The sequence below is a fragment of the Jatropha curcas genome, chromosome 11 (assembly GCF_041381405.1).
Source record: "Jatropha curcas cultivar XTBG-Jc1 chromosome 11, XTBG_Jcur_1.0, whole genome shotgun sequence".
Classification (NCBI taxonomy): domain Eukaryota; kingdom Viridiplantae; phylum Streptophyta; class Magnoliopsida; order Malpighiales; family Euphorbiaceae; genus Jatropha; species Jatropha curcas.
Window position 1 is genome coordinate 8,479,126 of NC_143161.1, and position 15,298 is coordinate 8,494,423.

Consider the following 15,298-nt stretch of genomic DNA (forward strand, 5'->3'; position numbering starts at 1 on the left):
CTATAGATAGACAAATCTAAAATACTTGAAAAGGCTAACATAAATGGTCAATGGGATGCTCTACAAGAGAAGGGATCTTCAATCCCTAACAGCAGTATACATTTCAGCGTTGACAATCTCATCCTATTCAATTTACTAACAACTCCAATCATAATCTACTTTCAGAATCATATACATTCTTCATAAACAAACCAATTACAGAGTTCCATGCCAACTTCCAAAAGAAACACGTCTCATCACTCACCTAGATTAAATGTAGCCGGGAATCTCTCCCCAAAGAGCAGCCATCCAGTGTTGCAGTCATGACGTTCGCCGTTTCAGGAGGGCCAAAAGAGCAAGGAGAATCTTCTTTCTTGGTCCCTGCCAATTTACGTCAGTCTCGGTAAGACAGAGAAACAGAGAAGAAAGATACATATAATAGAATGGATATCAATGTGCAATGCAGATGACAATGAAAAATGGAAAGCAACAGGCATGAAAACCACAATTACTTGTCCTTCTCTTTATGAATAGAATTTATTTTCCTTTCTTATTCTTGTCAAAATAAACAGAAAGAGATTCTCATGTCTGTTTTTTTGTTGCCCAATCAATTTAATATGATATATGGTAACAAGTTGGGATAATAGGTCTTATAAAAGCTACAGTATTCTATAAAGGAAGTTAAAGCAAATACCATAGGTATCCCCATTTCTTTGAGATCTTTATCCCCCATTTGCGTCAATACAGTCATATCTACCTATAAAACAAATAAATCAAGAATGAAACAAGTTAATATTTCAATGAAAGAAGCTGGAGACCAAATACAAAAACACAAAAAGATGCCACAAAATTGCTCAAGTCGACAGAAACTGCTTCACCAGGGAAAAAATAAATCAGAAAAGGTATTACAGTTCACAAGAAGCAACATGCATTACAACATCATCAAAGCATCTAATCAACATTAGTTGAATTACAGCTACTGCTGCTCCAGCTGCTTCAAAATAAGTAGAAATGCAGAATACCTAAAAAGAAATACATTTATGTCATGGATTCCCAGACTCCATGTTGAAACTTTGCTTTAGTGTCATACCTCCTGCAAACCGATCAACAGATTCAACACTACATTCATCTCTGAAACTCTCACCTTTGGGAGTCCACAATAATTAAAAGTAAAACTCTCTCTTTCTGCCAATCACACAATTCTAACTTACAGTTCAGAGAATTTAAAGTTGCTGCTCCCTGTGGACAATTTATCATGGCAATTTTTTCAAGTTTTTCTGCTTCAAAAGCTTAGAACTCTATAAGAACTTAAATCAAAAAATCTAATAATTTATTTCACCATACAATTAAAATAAATTTAAAGTGGCCATAACTCGCTGGTCACTTCAAACATCACTAAACATCAGTGAAATGGCTAACTCACTTCTTCCGCCTGAAAATTGACCACATATTTCCCCAAACCAAGAGAATGCAGGAAGCCAGATACAGTTTGAGGTTCCTCGCCCTATTAAGACAAAAAAAAAAAAAAAAAAAAAAAAAAAAAAAAAAAAAAAGAAGAAGCACAATGAGAGGATGGATGTTGATGCCTTAAGGTAAACTGAACAAAAAGTAAGAACGTATGAGAGCAAAATTAGAACACAAGCCCCGTAAGTAGTACCATATGTGACACAGTTTGCATGATGCCTCTTGTTGGTGCCATTCGTGTTCCTACATTCCCAGTTTGAGAGGCAGCTTTTATTAATAAAGGTTGGGAGCTGGCCAATCTAGAAGAATCAAGAATTTCATCACTCAAAACCCGCCGACCTCTTGAATCATCAGCAATCCTCACAGGCATAACTTTCCTCATTTCATCAAAATTTCTTGGTGGTGATGACCTGTTGTAACTGTTTAAAATCCGATCAGAAGATCTAGTTCTTGATCCTCCCATTGGATGATATGAGTAATATTTTCCTAGTGAGTCCACTTGATGCAAATCATCTGCAATTTCTCTATGATGAATTTGCCGCAAAAAGTTACTTCCACTGGGTTCAGACCCATCTGGCAGCATGTAAGAACTCACAGAACTCATAGGAGGGTGAATGACCTTCACCAGCTTTTTGTGTGGGTCAGTTTCCTTTTTCTCTTTCTGAATTTTCTTAGATAGCCTTTTTCGCATCAGTTTCAGTCGGAGATCATTTTTAGCAATTCGGGATCCTTCACTTGTGTAAATGCACCAGTTTTAATGAACACAGATAACAATAATAACAATAAAAGGAATTCAAAATATGCAGAATGTAACCTGTTACCATTAACTCCATTTAGGACAATACCCTGCTTCATTCCATCTCCTCGATTCCTGTCCACATAATAATCAACAAATGACATTTTTCACAAAAGACAACAAACTATAACCTATTAGAGTGCCATGGAAAAGAAGAAGAAATGAAGTGGTAACTATTTTCAAATTCAATCAAAGAAATCATATAGAAGAGAAAAACAAACCTCTTGTTTGCAGAAAACAAGTTGCTATCACCATTACTCCCAAATCCCTCTCCTCTAGACCTTTTGCCTCCCTTTGTCACCACCTGCAAACCGTTAAATCCCAAAAACCCACCAATCAATTCAAAATAAGAAACAGAAAATCGCATTGAAATGCACTAATTTTAACTTCTGTCCATTCTAGAACAAGCCAAATTTGCAGAAACAATCATAAAGAAAGAAAAACAAAAAAACAAACACACACAAAACCAGTAATAGAATATCATCGAATTCCAAGGGGTCACAGTCAACTACACATTACAGGTTGAATCAATTAAAGGAAAAACCAAAAAAGCATAACAGCATAATTAACAAAAAAAAAATCTTAAATTCCATCTCTCTATAATTCCAACTTTCTGGAATTCCTCAGAAACCAAACAAACCCAACAACAATAATTGAAAATATATATAATATATAAAAATACATAAAAGTAGACATATATCCAAACACATGCATCATATGTTCATGTATCAAGATAGAAAAGTGGAGAGACAGGGTACCTGGCCGGAGCGGCCAAGGGTGATAGTGACCTCTGGGCTAGACATTCTTCTTATAAGGGAGATGAAAAAGTAAGAAATTGCAGGTGGAATTGGAAAATTATCAAGGCAAAGCAGAATTGAACGATTTGTATAATTATAAAGCAAAGTTGCAATTGTCAAAAGAGCAGAACAGATGAAGGAAACGCAGATTGGTAAGAAAGGAACTATACGATACAAAAACAGTTGGGCAGTGAGTCGTTTTACTTGGCGTTTCTTCCTTTGGGTCCGGTCAACTTGTGGTCAATTTTTGGGCTTTGCTCACGGATTCTGCATTTTATTAAAAAGCCCATTTTCACTCAACTAAAAAAAAAAAAAAATAGAAATCCATAATTCAACTTCAAATGTGTTTAAATTTTTGTTTATATATATATATATATATTCCGATGGGATAGATAAATCATCATCTCTAAATTGGAAAGTGTTCAATTTAAAACATCTTGACCTCTCAATTTTTTATTTTTCACATTTTGTATAGAACAATAAGCAATCCGTTATTTTTCACATTTTGTATATAATAATAGGAGATCGGTTGGAGGATATCCGATTGTGACTTCAATTATTGTTTATTTTTATTAACTAATCATTAGTGACAGACTTATTAATATTATTTTATTTTCATCTTTTGATTTTCATTTTTTTAAACTGCTACGAGCACATGACCCGGTGTGATGTGTAGATTAATTATTATGAATTATATATTTATAAATATAATTTTAAAATTCTGTCATAATATAATAAAATTTGACATTTTATAATAAAGTTTACGCATGATACTTTATAATTATAGATTTTGTATATAATAATTTAATTTGTAGACAATATTATGAATACTATATTGACATTATCGTATACATGTAATTATATAATAAACCATAAACCATAATAGTATCTCTACAGTTCGTTAATGTTATTTCTAGTAGAGTTTTGTCAAAATATTTTTTATTGCATAAATAACAAATACATTTTTCAAGTTGAAAATCCATATAGGTTAATTTTTGTGTTAGTTGACATAACTTTATTATAAATTTTTGAACAATATAATTTTATTCGCAACCTATAATAATTTTATAATATTTTTAAAAATAACAATAATAATTAATAAAATTATTGATGAAATTAAGTAAGTTACTCATTATAATTTTAAAACCCATTATTTTGAGTAAAAATTAATATTTTATCTATTTATAAAGTTTTTTTTAATGTGAATATATACAAAGTAAAAGTCTTTTAACGTGAATCTATTAGATATATAATATTTTTCATATGAAAATAAGCAATTTGTATAAATGAAATTAAAATTAATTTATTAATTTTTTTATCTTCAAAATTTTAATTTGCGTCAATTTAGACAAAAAAAAATCATAAAAATAAAAATTCATATGCATATTATTATTCTTGGGTTTGAATAAGATATCAAAATTATTGCATTATTGATTGGACTAATAAAAGAATAAATAAATATTATTTTAAAAATAGTATTAGTAGAGCTTTATATATGTTTATAATATTAATCTTTAATTTGCTTGAAAAAAATTATTATCAACACTTAATAATTAATATTTGATGGATAATTGTTTATTATAAATGCACATATAGAGAACGCTTGATGTTAACATTTATAAGTTTGTGTGTGAATTACCAAAATTTTTAAATTTTAATGATTTTCACGTTATGAGAGAAAATATGAAGAAATATGGAAATAAATCAAATTAACAAAAAACTTAACCATTAATAACTTTTTACATATAAATCAATGGTACATCAATTTTATCTATTACAAAATTAACTATTTAGATTATTTATAATTATGAATTAAAAAAAAATGCAATGCAAAACTCATATTGAATTTTACTTATAGAAATTAAAAAAAAAATAACTTAAGAAATTTTAAATGAATAATTATTAAAGTTATGGCAAGAATGTCATTAAAGAATAAAAAAAGGGTTAAGTGAAAAAATAATATTGGACAGGAATATAATTAAATGATTATAAAAGGATTAAGTGGGTAAAATACTCAAGAATTTAATTAAAAAAAATAAAAGGACTAAAAAAACATTATAGGATGAAAATGTAATTAAGAAAATTCTAAAGGGCTAAGTGGGAAATCACTGTTATGGTACAGTGTTTTCCAACACCTGATATATATATAATGTAAATATTATATTTGTATATAACTTATATTTAATAAAATACAAAATGTATAAAAATTTTTCAAATTCAAAAAAATAAAAAAAGCAGTTCTACTTCTATAGCAAATTAGAATATGTTTGAATTCAAAACTTTTAAAATGATACAGTTAAGCAATAAATTAAAATTTATTTATTATAGGAGTAAGATTTTTGTAAAGTACTGTCACGACCCATTTCCGTGGGCCGGACCGGCACTAGGGCCCAGGTAAGCTTAAGGCCCCCGAGGCCCGTAGTAAGCCTAAATTATTCAATCTGTCTACATGATTCTCCTAATTTCAACAAAACAGTAAGCCCATATGACTTAAGATATAAGTTTTATAAAATTTTCAAACATCTGGCCCAATATCAAATAACACATAAAATTTAACCAGGGCCTATTCACAATAACTCATAATTACAATAAGGGCTTACTAGTTTACCTACAGTTAATTACACAATAATTAATTTATAGCGTAGTGCTAACAATAAGGCCCAATTTAAATACACAGCCCTATAACTGCGGAGTCCAAAAAAAAATCTGATAAAAGAATAATTTATACATTCAAAATTAAATATCAAGAATATAAAGTTTACATTTATAACTCTGCGGAGAAGATTGCAGAGCTTCAGTCGGATCAACTGCTTCCTAGTACCGGGGAGGTTTGGAGAGAAGGGGGTGAGTTTTGCAACTCAGTGAATAATAATAAATAATACACACCACATACAGTCAAGCAAAATGCACCCTACTATACTGAATGAACACACAACAGTCAACCATATGACATTACATCAGCACCCACAAACAATATCACCTTCAAATAATCACATCACGTGGAAATTAGTCAGTGGCGTCACCTAAACCCCCGACGAGCCGTCCTCTCAAACAGCCCATCCTCTCAAACATGTGCACCCGGGGAGCCAATCCCCCATATCTGGCCGACCGGTCTAATCCTCACTTGACCAGTCCTCTCAATATTTTATTTTACATTCTCTCTTTTCTTTTCCATATCATCAACATCATTTCATCAATTCATCAGGTGCACACGGGGGCGCCGATCTCCCATTTACCCGGCCGACGGTCCAATTTCATCAGTTCATCAGGATCCATATTTATCGACCGTCCTCACAAACCCAGGGTGACCCACTTCATCCCAACTCCACACAAACAGAGCACAGTATATACACAACACAAATAATCAAACAATTCATTTATCATAATACACCAATTTCATCCAAATGCACAATTATGCATAAGTATAATTATAGTGATCATAACATAATATTTTTGAGAAAATACAATATGTAAATATATAAAAATGTAATGTTATGCAAATGCAGTGTTGACATGCATTATTTATTATTACTCACAGTGATGGAGAGCGAAGTTCTAGCTTTGATTCTGTCCTGGAGGAGCACTAGATGGACCCGGGCGATCTAAGAAATTTAAGAATGACACAAAACAAAAGTAACTACATCAGATAAAGCATTTCTTTACCACTCTTAGAATTTTATTTATTTCTTCTGAAATCTATTTTATTTTCTTATATTTTCTACTCTCTATAAATAATTAAATTTCTATAATGAATTTTATTTGCTACCGAAATTCATTTTATTTCTACCGAAATTTCGGCAGCATCTCCCCTAAAAATTGGATTTTCCACCTGTTAAAATATCAACAATTTATCTAATAACTCCAAATCACACAGCCCATCCATCGGGCAATCAATCAATCAATTCAATTTTCTCATCCTCCATCCGAAAATCCATATCAACATTACCTTTAATTCTCAATTCTTCATTTCATTCCATTCATGATATTATCATCAAAATTCCTCAATAAATTAATCAAAGGATTTTAAGTGAATCAACATTTATATTATAAATCAATACTGAAAATTAAATTAACTTAATTTAACTACTCACAATTACTAAATTAAATTAACTAAATTAATTAACTACAATAATAAAATTAATTTAAGTAACTAAAATTAGTAGCATTAATTTATTACCCCAAAATATAATCTTTTGTCGAATTTCGCTAGATCGGGGATTTTCACGCGTGCCGGATCGGAGAGCAGTGGCTGTCGGTGGTCGGAGGCACGCTGGAGCGGCGGCAGAGGCGCGATCTGTTGTGGCGGAGCAGCAGGGCACGGTGGTGGCGCGACAAGGTGGAGACTGTGCTGCTGTTGTGCGCTGCGCAATCTGGCAGAGGGCGGAGCTACTGGCAGTGGCGCGCGAAGGAGCAGTGAGGCGGTGCGACTGGCGGCGTGGAGTGGCGGCGAGGTGGCCCGCGAGGGCTGGGTGGCGCGCGATAGATCTGCTGTCTCTCGCCAGTCACACGCAGACAGACGCAGGGAAGAAGAAAGAAAAGAAAAGAAAGAAAGAAAGAAAGAAAGAAAGAAAGAAAGAAGAAGAAGAAGAAGAAGAAGGGAGGAGGAGGCGCAGTGGCTGTGTCGGTGGAGTGGAGTTGAGGCGCTGGTGAGGGTGACGAGTAGAGGTGCAGCGCTGGAGATAAAAAAAAAAAAATGGAATTTTCTAGATGGTTTGGGTCGAACCGGTTCGATTCGGTTCGATTCGACCCATATCTTTGGTTTTCATTTGGTTTTCGGCTTTTTCAGTCGGTTTTCGGTTCGGTTTCTCACAGTGTTCGCATTAAAATATTGAAATAAATTTCCAGGCTGTCGGTTTATTAAATTTAATTGGAAAATCTTTGAAAATAAAAAATTCGGGTTGTTTCAGTCTTCCCCCCTTATAAAAATTCGTCCTCGAATTTTGAAAATAATAAGAAACTAGGATGCAACAGTTGTTTACTACATTGGTGGTTGTGCTTCTCACATAATGATGCAACTGTTAAAAGTTATCACCATAGTTAATTTAAACTTGAGTTGTACTATATCTACAAGTCAAGTCGAGTAAAACATTCATAACCCAAGGCACAGATTCGACTCTAGTATTCACTGTTAAGCGTAAGAATTTAAGTTCCTCATAACCTCTGCTCAAGTAAGGGTTATAACTCTCATTAGCTATATATCATGTGACCTATATTGATGTATCGCCTCATTTATCTCTCACTAGCTATTATAGGCAACGATCATTTCTCAATAAGATACTCATACACAAACCAAGCATTAAATCTTCTGATACTCGCATCCACATATCCAAATTTACTACTATTCCAATTTAGGATCCTTATTATTATTATTATCAAGTTCTACCATTAAGTACCATTCGATCCTTTCCAATTAAAGAGAACAAATTCATTGCACTACCACAAGCTTATTTCGACAGAATCATGACATTTCTCTAACTAATTGCTATCAACTGATAGGAGATCCTGACTTCTATCCCAATCTCATCACATATTTATCAACTTAACCATTTTCCAACGAAGATAGATATACAATCTCATTTCAAATCCTACTAATGAGAATTCATACTATACCATTTCTTAACTAATTATGACAAGAACTTATGCAACTAGTCAAGTTAGCTGTTGACATGCCAAATATTCTTAATGTATTTTCTAAAATATGCACACACCATTCTATTACACTCAACTCCATAAAGAAGTCTAGCCAACATTTTTTTTTTTTATCTTGCTCAAGATGTAAAATTCTCCAAACCGTATTTTATATCCAATTTACCTAGGTCTACGTATCCAGATATCCTAAACAAGTAGTGCCTTTTGCTCTAGCTAAGTATGAGATTAAGGATATTAAACCTATAATCCAACTCCTGATTAAACTATGTCCTTTGTTTTATGTTTCTTCTTACCCATGAATACCTAAGAATATTCAGATAATAATATCATTGGGTTATTCTTTCTCTCCAAGTTTGTCTATCACCTCCAAATTCGTAAAATTTATACCTAATACAATCTAGGAATATCCTCAACCATAATTATGTTCTCTCTATATTCTTTACTCCAAACAAGGTTAATTCCTCATTGAATCCTTCAACATCAGAGTTGCAATGTACCATTCCTCGAATGGACCTAACTAATTAAGTATTCTCTTAAACCATAAGATCTGTCACAAACTGCCATTTATAACACAATTCTATTCATTCAATCATAATTTCCACCAATTGCTAAGAAATTCAGAATAGCTTTACATCGACTCCAAATCATATATGAATGACTCTCATCCTAATTGATATCTCAATCATTCCATGAGCAAATTTTAAATTAATAAATTACCATATTAACACACTTAAGTTGGTCTTCAAGTATAGTGAAGATGTAATCTTAGACCATCTTGTTAACACATCCGATAATCTTATAATTCATGTTTTCAGTTTTTTGAATACTTGTGTGTATTCTTCTCCCTAAAATTATCCCAAATTTACTTGTTTATTCTTACACAAATCTCAATATTCCAAATGAACAGTAAATTAAAACCCAGTTAGTTCATTGATATATAAAATACTCCAGATACCCTTCTGTTCCCTAGAGGCGTAATTATATCTCCCTTTCTCCATCCAATAAACTAAGTAACTTACAAAAATGCACTAAGTAATAGGAATTTCTTATTCTAACTACTTTGCATCAAGACATTACATTTATTCATATTCATCGTCATCTCAAGCTGAATCTCATGATTCTTCATCAACTCTTATTTCAAGTTATTAGTATTAATAACACTTATAACTTGTACATAATACATTTATAAGCTCAATATATGGATTCAATTAATATAACTCATAAAACTATTTTCTAACTACATATTCTAAACTAATTATTCTAAAGCATCTTTTAATTTTCTAAATTTTCATAAATCTTAAATTTATTTACCGCATCAAATTACTATTCATGATCATTTAAATTCTTAATATCCACCTTATCTCTATTCTCCATGAGATATAACAAGAAACTTTTCAATTATACAAATATTATTCTCCTCTATTCTTTATATTCAAATTATGTTCAAATTATATTCAACCTATAATTTTCCTAATATAATTATCACCCCAATATAATAGCGTTTTAATCCCAAAACCACTAATTGCCTTTGTTATCTTTTACTTTTATTTTATTATACTTGGTCCATAGACTTAGTCTGACTTATTAAACATCCTACATGTACTAGGATCTAAATTATATCCTGTCTAATACACTCACTACATACTAAACTTTCACTGTATTAATTCCTAGATTATACTAACTATCCTTTAATTATATATACCACCCTCGTAATTCTATAAACGATCAACCTCATCGCCCCACTTATCATTTTTCTACCAGACATTCCTTTATATTCCTGAATGTCCTTAAGATTAGGTCCATAACTCTTTCATTACTTGTAAATACTCCTATTAACTATTAGTCAATCTTTTTATCAATTCTTGATCAATTTGTCTTAAAATTTATTCTCGTATAAGCATAGTGAGATCAACGCGAACCACAATTTTTCCTACACTCGTGAAATCCCAAAATATAAAAATCTTTATCTTAGATCCTCTGATGTATCATTATTCCTATTTGCATCAAATTTTCTAACAATTATCCTTAATTTGTCAAACCTCTAATTACTAGCTATCCTCATTTAAATCACATTAATTCATATTCCTCACCTTTATGTATTTGATTCTTTTCTTAATATTCATTCAGTAACAGGACTAGATCCATTCTTACTTATCTACTTCATTGGTATAACATCAATTCAATAATTGGATAATTACCTCTCCAGGTCTGATGTCATTCATCAATACACTTAATCATCATGCCCCACTATTTACATAACATAATTACCTTGATTCCCTTATAGAATTGTTCCTCGGATCATAGAATCCCCCATTGAATAAAATTCATTGTTTGTACTTTACATACCATCGAGTGTGCAACAATTATTTTAAACATCAAATTTTAAACATCAAAAGACTAAATACCATTAGATAAACTATAAGATTCCACAAGCCACACAATATCCACCACTAAGTACATAAAGATTAAAGTAATTTATCTCTTACTGAAAATCGCGATTTACTTTTCTTTTAACCACAATAATTTATATTATTCCCTATATTCACACCCTAAAAAAAATAGTTGATGAATACAACAATACACTTTGCTCTACCAAGCAGGGATTATTCATAAATAAAACTTACTTCATATAATAATTCCACCAATATTATTCTTTATGAAAAATACTCATCACCATTATCATATCAAATCACACCAAATCCTTCAATATTCAGACCTTATAAAAATCATGTATATCCATTCCATCCAGAAAAATATTTATCTCAATAATTATAATAAATTCCACCAACCAACATCATGTAAATATCACCAAATACATATATTAATTCAAGGCACCACTTAAATAGATTCTAATGTCCTTAAATCCGAACCATTTAGTTCTCTTAATAAATAATTAGCAACTCATTCTCAATTCCACAGGCACACATATACACACATTCCTGCATTTTTATATATGTATTCCATATTCAACACGTATTAAATAAAAATAGCACACTTTCATCATCTAACTTCAACTTATTAATCCTATATAACTTATCTTCTTACCTACTTAAATTATATATGAATATTATTTATTCCATAGAAGGATTCTAGTTTACGTTTAAACCATCCCCTTAGCATCATTAGCTAAATCACATCTCTAGAGGACAAGGATACAAATTTTAATTATTAAACAACTTGACTTTAACCTGACTGCGAACAACGCTGAAGAGGAAAGCAAGAAAGACTATGTCAAGACATGACAGGAATTACTCCGCAGTTACATCTAGACTTATGAACTTTTGCTCTGATACCACCTTTGTCACGACCCATTTCCGTGGGCCGGACCGGCACTAGGGCCCAGGTAAGCTTAAGGCCCCCGAGGCCCGTAGTAAGCCTAAATTATTCAATCTGTCTACATGATTCTCCTAATTTCAACAAAACAGTAAGCCCATATGACTTAAGATATAAGTTTTATAAAATTTTCAAACATCTGGCCCAATATCAAATAACACATAAAATTTAACCAGGGCCTATTCACAATAACTCATAATTACAATAAGGGCTTACTAGTTTACCTACAGTTAATTACACAATAATTAATTTATAGCGTAGTGCTAACAATAAGGCCCAATTTAAATACACAGCCCTATAACTGCGGAGTCCAAAAAAAAATCTGATAAAAGAATAATTTATACATTCAAAATTAAATATCAAGAATATAAAGTTTACATTTATAACTCTGCGGAGAAGATTGCAGAGCTTCAGTCGGATCAACTGCTTCCTAGTACCTGGGAGGTTTGGAGAGAAGGGGGTGAGTTTTGCAACTCAGTGAATAATAATAAATAATACACACCACATACAGTCAAGCAAAATGCACCCTACTATACTGAATGAACACACAACAGTCAACCATATGACATTACATCAGCACCCACAAACAATATCACCTTCAAATAATCACATCACGTGGAAATTAGTCAGTGGCGTCACCTAAACCCCCGACGAGCCGTCCTCTCAAACAGCCCATCCTCTCAAACATGTGCACCCGGGGAGCCAATCCCCCATATCTGGCCGACCGGTCTAATCCTCACTTGACCAGTCCTCTCAATATTTTATTTTACATTCTCTCTTTTCTTTTCCATATCATCAACATCATTTCATCAATTCATCAGGTGCACACGGGGGCGCCGATCTCCCATTTACCCGGCCGACGGTCCAATTTCATCAGTTCATCAGGATCCATATTTATCGACCGTCCTCACAAACCCAGGGTGACCCACTTCATCCCAACTCCACACAAACAGAGCACAGTATATACACAACACAAATAATCAAACAATTCATTTATCATAATACACCAATTTCATCCAAATGCACAATTATGCATAAGTATAATTATAGTGATCATAACATAATATTTTTGAGAAAATACAATATGTAAATATATAAAAATGTAATGTTATGCAAATGCAGTGTTGACATGCATTATTTATTATTACTCACAGTGATGGAGAGCGAAGTTCTAGCTTTGATTCTGTCCTGGAGGAGCACTAGATGGACCCGGGCGATCTAAGAAATTTAAGAATGACACAAAACAAAAGTAACTACATCAGATAAAGCATTTCTTTACCACTCTTAGAATTTTATTTATTTCTTCTGAAATCTATTTTATTTTCTTATATTTTCTACTCTCTATAAATAATTAAATTTCTATAATGAATTTTATTTGCTACCGAAATTCATTTTATTTCTACCGAAATTTCGGCAGCATCTCCCCTAAAAATTGGATTTTCCACCTGTTAAAATATCAACAATTTATCTAATAACTTCAAATCACACAGCCCATCCATCGGGCAATCAATCAATCAATTCAATTTTCTCATCCTCCATCCGAAAATCCATATCAACATTACCTTTAATTCTCAATTCTTCATTTCATTCCATTCATGATATTATCATCAAAATTCCTCAATAAATTAATCAAAGGATTTTAAGTGAATCAACATTTATATTATAAATCAATACTGAAAATTAAATTAACTTAATTTAACTACTCACAATTACTAAATTAAATTAACTAAATTAATTAACTACAATAATAAAATTAATTTAAGTAACTAAAATTAGTAGCATTAATTTATTACCCCAAAATATAATCTTTTGTCGAATTTCGCTAGATCGGGGATTTTCACGCGTGCCGGATCGGAGAGCAGTGGCTGTCGGTGGTCGGAGGCACGCTGGAGCGGCGGCAGAGGCGCGATCTGTTGTGGCGGAGCAGCAGGGCACGGTGGTGGCGCGACAAGGTGGAGACTGTGCTGCTGTTGTGCGCTGCGCAATCTGGCAGAGGGCGGAGCTACTGGCAGTGGCGCGCGAAGGAGCAGTGAGGCGGTGCGACTGGCGGCGTGGAGTGGCGGCGAGGTGGCCCGCGAGGGCTGGGTGGCGCGCGATAGATCTGCTGTCTCTCGCCAGTCACACGCAGACAGACGCAGGGAAGAAGAAAGAAAAGAAAAGAAAGAAAGAAAGAAAGAAAGAAAGAAGAAGAAGAAGAAGAAGAAGGGAGGAGGAGGCGCAGTGGCTGTGTCGGTGGAGTGGAGTTGAGGCGCTGGTGAGGGTGACGAGTAGAGGTGCAGCGCTGGAGATAAAAAAAAAAATGGAATTTTCTAGATGGTTTGGGTCGAACCGGTTCGATTCGGTTCGATTCGACCCATATCTTTGGTTTTCATTTGGTTTTCGGCTTTTTCAGTCGGTTTTCGGTTCGGTTTCTCACAGTGTTCGCATTAAAATATTGAAATAAATTTCCAGGCTGTCGGTTTATTAAATTTAATTGGAAAATCTTTGAAAATAAAAAATTCGGGTTGTTTCAAGTACAAATAGATATCTAAATTAACAAAGTGTATCTGATTAACGATAAACAACTCACTTTTTAAACAGAATGACTTAATAGAAAAAATGAAGTATAAATTAATAAAATGTAAAATAATTTAAGTGTTAGTTTAAATATAATTTAAAGGCCGAGTAAAAATATAACCCTATTTTTTTAAAATGATTTCTTTAGTATTAGCAAACTCGAATAATTATTTCAAACGGAACAACAATTTTGGTATCATTTTGAGAATTTATAACGAAATAACTGAAATTTAAAGGCAATTCTGTTTTATCTATCTATCTAAATAAATATTTCAAGCGAAACAGTAATGTTGATACGTTAATACATTTGAGTATGAAAATGTTGATGTAATATTTTATATTTTTTTATTATAATTAATCTTTCTTTTTTGCTTTAATAAATATCAAGGATTTTTTTTATTAAATAATGGAGTTACAAACTCTAATCGTGTAATTTTTGTATTTTTACAGCCCATGATGTAATTTTATTCATACTGATGGCTGCATATTACTAATTTTGTCGTCGTAGATGTTCGATTTGGATTAGAGAGGAAAAGCTTTTAGAGGGAAAATTACTAAGCTGTACATGTTGCATCCCGTTTGAATGATGCACTTGCAATAGCAGAATCAACCCTTTATTCTTATTATAAGATGATTCGAGTAGCAACCCTTTCAAGCAATAGCAGAATCAAATTGCTCCATTTTTACTCCCCTTATTTCCAATTCCCTCAACGTCCTTGGTTAT

General features: G+C 32.5%; 1 protein-coding gene and 1 long non-coding RNA gene across 5 annotated transcripts; both read right to left on the bottom strand.

The window, feature by feature from the left end:
* Nucleotides 1–22: 22 nt before the first annotated feature.
* LOC105642165 (uncharacterized) lies at nt 23–3,229 on the bottom strand. Of its 3 annotated transcripts, none has more exons than XM_020682907.3 (7): nt 2,998–3,229; nt 2,461–2,543; nt 2,258–2,314; nt 1,637–2,177; nt 1,403–1,483; nt 674–736; nt 23–360 (listed from the first exon to the last, which is right to left on the bottom strand). In XM_020682907.3, the coding sequence occupies exons 1-7, from the start codon at nt 3,040–3,042 to the stop codon at nt 301–303; spliced, it is 930 nt and encodes a 309-aa protein (XP_020538566.1). In that variant the 5' UTR covers nt 3,043–3,229; the 3' UTR covers nt 23–300. The 3 variants fall into 3 exon arrangements, with proteins under 3 accessions (XP_020538566.1, XP_020538568.1, XP_012082275.1); XM_020682909.3 differs by having other exon boundaries at nt 1,637–2,172; nt 2,998–3,228; XM_012226885.4 differs by having other exon boundaries at nt 1,637–2,172; nt 2,265–2,314; nt 2,998–3,226.
* Nucleotides 3,230–5,522: 2,293 nt separating this feature from the next.
* On the bottom strand, nt 5,523–14,524 carry LOC149492496 (uncharacterized). 2 transcript variants are annotated; one of them, XR_016318816.1, is made up of 5 exons: nt 13,812–14,524; nt 13,171–13,236; nt 7,214–12,455; nt 6,573–6,638; nt 5,523–5,850 (listed from the first exon to the last, which is right to left on the bottom strand). It is a non-coding gene; the product is annotated as an uncharacterized LOC149492496 (long non-coding RNA). The 2 variants fall into 2 exon arrangements; XR_016318815.1 differs by having other exon boundaries at nt 5,523–6,638.
* Between the last annotated feature and the right edge of the window lie 774 nt (nt 14,525–15,298).

Coding starts and splice junctions, on each gene's coding strand:
- LOC105642165 (XM_020682907.3), bottom strand. CDS start 3,042: ATGTCTAGCCCAGAGGTCACTATCACCCTTGGCCGCTCCGGCCAG. Junction 2,544..2,997: donor CCCTTGGCCGCTCCGGCCAG/GTACCCTGTCTC, acceptor AACGGTTTGCAG/GTGGTGACAAAGGGAGGCAA. Junction 737..1,402: donor TCAATTTTCAGGCGGAAGAA/GTGAGTTAGCCA, acceptor TTTGTTTTATAG/GTAGATATGACTGTATTGAC.